Below are 7,890 nucleotides of genomic sequence, written 5' to 3'. Positions count from 1 at the left end.
AACTTTGTCCGTACCTATATAGATTTTATTTCGGATGAACGATGAGCCGCTGACTAGGAAAATGTACAGGTTTTGTTATTTGAAGGTTGCCCTATATCATGATACCTAAAGTGGTTCCGAATAAGGTTGCCTGGTCCAATCTCGACCAGAATACTATCAGGATAAATTGGTCAAATGAATCCTTTTATTCTTAACTTTAGCATGTTATAAATTTATTTTTATTTTACCGGTAAGGCCATATTATTATTATTATTATTATTATTATTACTGCAAATAAGTATTAACTGGTTGTTTAAAATAAACAATTCAATAATTTTTTTTATTATTTGCATTGCAACACTTTTATCGTTAAAATTAGAAGTTTTAAGAACCTTATGTCCTTTTTAATGGAATGGCCGAGCGTATGAAGGCCCGTCATAGTAATCGAAAAGGTAGGGTGAGATCACACCTCGTCTAAGGTAAATAATTTAGGTCGTTTAGCCATACAATATTTCTTCCATGACTTTGCATTGATATAATAGATGAACAAATAAATAAGTAAACAAACAAATAAAAAAAAAAATTTTTTAAAATTAATTTATAATATTTTTTACTAATCATTTTTGGTTCAGATTTCCTGATCCGTTTTCTGATGCGTTCCTGACCAGGTATCCTTAGTCTAACCTTACGATTCTAACCCTATGTTGATCTAAATCTTAAAATTAAACGTTACATACTGATCCGACCCTGACTAGGTTGTCTGATCTGGATTGGATTTGAAATTGGCTTCCCTGATCTGACCTGGATCCAAACCTGACTTAAATTTCGACCCGGGTACTTTTCTTCTTTTTATAATAGGATCATAAAATAAATACAACAAATGTTGTTTTTTGTTTTAAATCGATTTATTTTTTACAATTAAAGAACTTTTTTAGAAATAGCAAAATTTATTATTCAATTTAATATTCATAAAAATAATCATCAACAATAAAAATTGAACAAGAATCGATAAACCAAGAAAAAAAAACTTGTAACCATATGTAAATTGATAAAATAAATTTCACATTGAAAAATCAACTTATCAATAATTTATATGACGATGACATTGCTGATATTTGGATACCATCACGAGCAACATGTAATAAAGATTTATTTCCTAAGAACTATACTATAGAAAATTTAACATTCGTCTATCTTAATTTACTCGGGAATGAATATTTAAAACAAAATTTAGAATAAAACAATTAATGAATATATATAACTATATAGTGTACAGAGTACGAAACTTTATTTTTTTTGTTAGTTTTACACTTTTTTATATATATTTTTTTATCACGCTTCTTCAAGAGGTTCTTTTAAATAAAAATCACTTTTTTTACATTTTATATAGCTTCGTACATCATACAAATAATCAACTATCATCGATAGCAGTATATCTGCATGTTTTAGTAAGTTCTGATAAAGCATTGATCCCGGCAATGGCTGTATCAAAACAAAATTTCGTTTTCGAGCAACTCATTTAAGTACTTGTTAGAAAAGTGTTATTTGTAAGATTTTTCGAAAAATAAATTGTAAGTTTCATAATTGTGTTACTGTACTTGTCCTTCGGATAATGAAACTTAGTGTTTTCTCTTTTTTAAATTTATAGATTCTGACAAATATATAATTTTCATATGCATGTTTCTGTTACTGTGAATAATCGGCTTGATTACAATTATTTTCCAGTTGTGTTTGCGCAATTTCCAACCGTTCGATTACGGTTTAAAAACAATTATTAAACCGGAGATAAACCGAATTACGAAAGAGCAGAACTTGTTGATGCTATTTTTTCTCTTCAATGGGAATTGAACAAATCACCACTAATTTTCTTTCTAGAATCTCTTGACGTTTATTCAAATTACTTTCTCTGAGTAAAAATCAGACTAAACGAACATTCAACTTGTTAACTTTTAATATCGATATTCATAACTGAATTTTTAAACCAATATATTATTAACAACATTTTTATTTTTTAATTAATCCCTTAATATAATTCTTTTCCCTATATAAACAATCAAAAAAATTAACGTTTCTTAAAAGATGTCATACTTATATATGTACTTAATATGTTATGTATAATTACTCAATAATATTACTCAATAATATTATATTACTTATACATGAATTGAAATGTATTCACAAAAATGTTGTATCTTCAGAGAACAGTCCTGCAAGGCGAAAGCAATCTTTTTTAAGACACGCATATAACCGGTGAGTTTGAGGTGGGATTGTTGGTGATACTGCTCGCAATATAAATTCTTTGCATGTGGGCTCTGGTAGCATTTTTTTATTTTTTTCTTGAGACATGTTTTCATTAGTTGAACTTGTTAAATTCATCATCAAGTTTGCCTACAAATAAAGATATATAAATGAGAAAGTTACTGAAGTTCTGTCTGTTTAGTAAAAAAATTGAAAAAAGGCTGGATTAATGTTTACTTTTTGAGCATCTCGAAACATTGCAATGATTCTTTTTCCTACAGTTCCTCTTGAGCCAGAAGGAACTATAACCTCTTTGCCCCGCATTAATTGTATAATAAAAGAAGTTAATTCATTTGAATTATTATCACTACAAAGTTTGTGATAAAGTGAATTTATTTGTGCCACGAGTGCTTCGACACTTTCAATGTCTTTTGATATTTCCTGAGAACAAATAAATTCATAAATTATTATCTGCATTGTGTTTTCAATTTTTGTCGAAGCTATTTAATGTGTTTTACCTCGTATAATTTCAATGTCTGGTGAATCGATTTAGTTGCATACTGTAATTTATTAAGAATGCTTTGAATAACATCGGAAAGAGCTGGAAGAGCATCTTGTTTTTGTTCACTTAGTGTGTAAAGTGCAGCATGAGTTAATACTGGCAAAAGAAGTCGACTGATCTGGCCGAGGTTTTTTGAAGCTAGGTAATGTACTGCTTTTTCAGCCTCTCTAGTATCATCAAATAGACGTCTTTGTTGATGAGCTGGCACTGGTTGAGCTGATTTCCACGTTGTTGCCCATGGATTATTTGGAATTTTCATTCGAGGCGATAGATTGCCTGAAAGAGTATCAAAATATTGTATATTCTTTTCTTTTACGAAAAGCTGTTTTATAAATTTTATCAATAAATTTCATATTTGTTTTTAAGTAAACTGACTTATAAAAAAATTCAAAAAAACTACATTGATAATAAATAAATTTAATAATTTTTTTTTACCAGTTTTTTGACCCGATTTATCAGTAGCATCAGTCTCAATCCAGTCACGAGGTGAATACCAACGAATAAAGTCCTCTAGTTCAGACCCTGGATTCGCAGCCTGAATTTTATTCAGAAATGAAAATTAATGATATTAATTAAATTTATCGGTACAAAGTATTCTTGCTGTTAAAAAAAAAAAATCCTTGGCAATATGTTGCTTGAAAGAAGAAATAAATGGTTTATTAGGAACAATAATCGGTTTGTAAAAAAAAAAAAAAACTTCTAAAAGTAAACTACACTGCTCCTTGACACAAATTTTATTATGATTGTTATAATTAACTAGCTTCTTGTTTTAAACAACAGAAGGGTTTCTTTCAAGAAATAACCTTCTGAAATTATGCCAATATAGCTTTTTGTTACAAATGATCGATGGTTAATAACAAGAAAATCAACTGTTCATTTTAAACGATAAAATTTTTGTTATAGAAAGGATTAATTGTTCAAAAATTTGAACATTTAAATATTAAAAAACAAATTTTTTTTTATTATTATGATTTTTTCTTTCAGTAGAACAATAATACGAGTTAATGACGACAAATCGAAATTAATGTTTGGTATATTTTCATTTTTCTCATCGTCATCGAATTTTATATTAGCTTCTACTGGTATCATTATTTCTTTATTATTTATTGATGGGTATTGTTCATTAATTTTTCTCACTAATCCTCCAGTGATCGTATATATTTTATTTAAATTGAATATTTAATAATTTATCATGTTAATAATTTTTTTTTAAATCTTTTTGTTGAAAAATCTTGTTGAAAAATATGATTTTTCCATGATATTTTGCTATACTTTTCTTTTTTGTTTACTGATATTTTCCTAATATTTTCCTATAATTATCGTATTTTTCTTTATATTCAGTGATTTTTCTATATTTTTGTTTATTCGTTTATATATTCTTTATTTTCCTATATTTTTCTTCATTTTCCATATTCATCGTGTTCAGAATGATTAAGGGACTTAGAAAATTTTCAGGGGGGGGGGGGATAATTGATATGTTCCCTTATTTATCGTTTTTTTCTTTATATTCAGTCACTTTCCTATATTTTTCTACATATTTACTAATATTTTCCCATATTTATCATTTTTTTTCTTTATATTCAGTGACTTTTCTATATTTTTCTTTATATTTTCCATATATATCGTATTGGTTAAGATTAAGGGACTTAGAAAATTTTTTGGGGGGGTGTCTACCATGGTTGAGATTAAAGGACTTAGAAAATTTTTTAGGGGGGGTGTCTACCATGGTTGGGGGGGAAGGGGGGTCCAGAAGAAAAGCGAAAACAATAGGAAATTAAAATTCCCTAAAAAAAGTGTCAAGTATTCGAAATCGTCACTAGTTGTGAATATATTAATTAAGATATGATACCAGAAAGTCGAGAAGGAAATATATTTTTGACGCATGTAATAAACTCTGAATCGTTGAAAAAATTTTATACTTGACCTCACCTGGTTTTTCCCAAATAGAATTTCAGTATTAAAGATATAATTTTACATCAAGTGGGGTCAAGTATGAAATTTTTTTTTAAGAAAAGCTTGATATCGATTCATGAGATGGGTCTAAATAAAACTTCAATATCATTATTTTGTATATTTTAAATTAGCGATCCTAGGATTAGCAAAGGCAGAGGTTACCTCTGTGCGGTGAATAATAGGCTCGGTAGTGCTTTTAAGCTTTCATTTTTTTTTTTAATAATATATTTTTTTTCTCATACTTGACACCATTCTTGATAAAACAAACAGAATACTGTTTAATTCAATAATCTTTTTTTTTCTTTTTACAAATCAATTATTGTTTCTGATAAACCATTTATTTCTTCTTTCAAACAACGTATTGCCAAGGAGTTTTCTTCTAGATAAGATAAAAGATCTTAGTGTAGATCTACAATATATGAGATATAAATGTGATAAACTGAAAATGCTATCTATACCTTGAAAGACTCCATGTCAGATAACAGAGAGGCACTCATCAACTTCGCACGCATTTCTGAAGCATGCTTATCCGTTCCGAGCTGCATCATTACTTCAGCATCTTCTTCTAGTTGGTCTTCAGTTTTTGGAACTGGATCCTGAGTAACCGGTAGATAAAGAGCATCACTATTATTGAGAAGACGAAGAGAAGGATGCTTAGCAAGCCGTCCTTTGGGTCTATTCCATATTAACTGTTTAGATTTTTGTTGGGTTTTTTTAATTTGTAATTCTTCTTGTTTCACAGCTTCTTCTTCGGTGCACTCAAAAAATTCTTCTTCTGATTCTGCAAAGCAAACTATTTATATACGTGATGTTTTTTGTTTTACAAAAACGTAGTGTTACCGCGTTCGATTATATCAATATATTAACTGAGGCGTTATTCATCACCAAATTTAGTGATATCATGACTACGAAATGTAGTCAAAAAACACAAGTACTTCATCTGACTTATCTTATACATAACGACAATGACTACACCAACAAAATGTGATGACTACACTACTACACTGACTACACTTCAGTACATATTTATTAGATATTTACTACATTTTTCACGAGTCAATGATTACATTTTTTAAGTTTTTACGGAGGCTAGGAGCCATAGGCTCAGCCGCAGTCTTGAATTCATCGGCGAAAAAAAAAAAACGCTCATAACTTACGAACTAAGTAACCGAGAGACTTCGTACTAGGCTCGAAAGAAGCGCATTAAAAAACTCTATCGCCCGCGTAATAGGTTTTTTGCTCTATGAATAATAGAGCAATTTTTAATCAAAAAACTAAAATGTAAATTTTGAAAAAATTTTTTTTCTTACTTAAAAATTTGTGGTGTCTAAACTATCCATCAGAGAGTATTTATCACCGAAGGTTTTTTGTTCGTAAATCTTTTCTGTTTTATATTTCATTATTCTTAAATTATTATTTATGTAACTAAAAATAGTACATACGTTTTTATGTGAAAATTTTACAAGTTATAAAAACGGCACAATAAATAACTCGACGCAAAATCATAAAAGAGACTTCGTATTAGGCTCAATTTGTGTGTCTCAAAAAACTCTATCGCCCGCTTTGCGAAATTCCTTTCCATTTATAATAGTTTTTGAGAAAAAAAAAAAAAAACTATAAAATTGAAAAAAAAATTCTGATATTGAATTTTTTTTTTCGAAAACCGTTATTGAGAGAGAAAAAAATCCCTAATGCCGTCACTAGATTTTTTTGAGGCGCATAATTTGAGCCTAATACGAACTTGATTATAACAAAAATTATGGCTCGCCGAAAAAAAAATAAAAAAAACGGACCAAAAAATGTCATCATAGAGTTGAAATAAAATGTTTATAAGGCTCCAAAAAAAGCTTTGAAAAACTCTATTGCCTTTCTTTTAAATATGAATAATGTTTTCGTTAATTAACGGTTAAAATATGTCTAAGCAATAAAAATAACAATGGCCCTAGCCGGAGTATTGAAAATTTTTAGTTTTCAACGGGTAACGCTGGTCACATGCCCCAACAAATGTTACCAGGTCTTTTTTTAATATTATTATTAAATGATTATTAGTATACTAATAATATGATATAATCCGCCAAAAAAAATTCTTGTCGAAATTTGTCGGAAGTCCAAATAACCTTGAAATTCCGGCATTTTCCGACAAATTCTGGAAAACATAAAATGTCAGAAGATATCAGATTATGCCATATTATTTTCACCAGAGTTAATAGTAATATATTATGATTATTTATGAGGGGTCATAATAATAAAATTAAATCCTTTGTAAAGTAATTAATGGTCTTCATTGTTATATTTAATAAATTTTTAATAACATATAATATTGCTGGGATTAAATTCCCTAGCGAAAATGCCGATAGTCGGATTGTGCACTGATCTCATACAAAAACGACACAAAACCGACACACGACTATAAGAATTTCTAAGTCACAAGGATAAATAGTAAGAAGCATTTAAAAAATTAAATATTATGTCTAAAAATTTCTAAATAATATTTTTATAATTTAAGACATATTAGAATTTTTTTAAAATAATTTTTTTATTGAAAAAACTCAATTCTGTTTATGTATTAAAAGTGAGGTTAGCTGTCAGAATCATGTGTACACGACTGTGAGATTTTACAATTCTCACACAATTCCGACACACGACTGTGAGAATTGTAAATCCGACACAAATCCGACAGACGTACGACAGTATATTTTTATTTTGTATTTAATATAAAAAAAGAGCATTTTATGAATAAAAATTTTTGTTCAATATTGAAGTTATAATATTTTAATAATTTTAGGCATATTAGATTTTTTTTTTTCGAATAAATTTTGATAAAAAAAATAATTGGAATCGTCTGTGAGAATTTGCGATTTGCAAAAATTTTTGTTCAATAATAAAATTATGATCTTTTAATAATTATACGCATATTAGATTTTTTTTAAAATTATTTTATTAGAAAATTATCATTTTTTGGTTTTTTTATGAGATTAAGAAAGGTTTTTTTTTAAATACTTTTTTTTCAAAACTAATACATTTAATCAGTTTCCCACGTATTTGGTATTTTTGTAACTCGAATGTAATTTGTAATGAAACCATGTATTTGGTTTCCCATGTTTCCCATTATTTTTTTTGTCAAAATTTATTCAAAGAAAAAAAAACTAATATGCCTA

The 7,890-nt window shown here is 28.0% G+C and overlaps 1 protein-coding gene across 2 annotated transcripts in view; it reads right to left on the bottom strand.

Moving 5' to 3' along the window:
- Positions 1–860: 860 nt before the first annotated feature.
- LOC122857490 (rab3 GTPase-activating protein catalytic subunit) overlaps positions 861–7,890 on the bottom strand; it is a 32,883-nt gene continuing 25,853 nt past the window's right edge. Inside the window, exons 5-9 of one of the 2 annotated variants that reach the window (XM_044159678.1) lie at positions 5,191–5,525; positions 3,215–3,314; positions 2,736–3,055; positions 2,455–2,658; positions 861–2,367 (exon numbers count right to left, since the gene is read on the bottom strand). In XM_044159678.1, coding sequence (XP_044015613.1) covers positions 2,155–2,367; positions 2,455–2,658; positions 2,736–3,055; positions 3,215–3,314; positions 5,191–5,525 — 1,172 coding nt within the window. In that variant the 3' untranslated portion in view covers positions 861–2,154. The remainder of the gene's footprint in view (positions 2,368–2,454; positions 2,659–2,735; positions 3,056–3,214; positions 3,315–5,190; positions 5,526–7,890) is intronic. The other variant, XM_044159679.1, reaches the window with a different exon arrangement.

The sequence above is a fragment of the Aphidius gifuensis genome, linkage group LG5 (assembly GCF_014905175.1).
Source record: "Aphidius gifuensis isolate YNYX2018 linkage group LG5, ASM1490517v1, whole genome shotgun sequence".
Taxonomy (NCBI): Eukaryota; Metazoa; Arthropoda; class Insecta; order Hymenoptera; family Braconidae; genus Aphidius; species Aphidius gifuensis.
The sequence above is the reverse complement of the archived record's forward strand: the minus strand, read 5'-3'. Positions and strand labels throughout refer to the sequence as shown.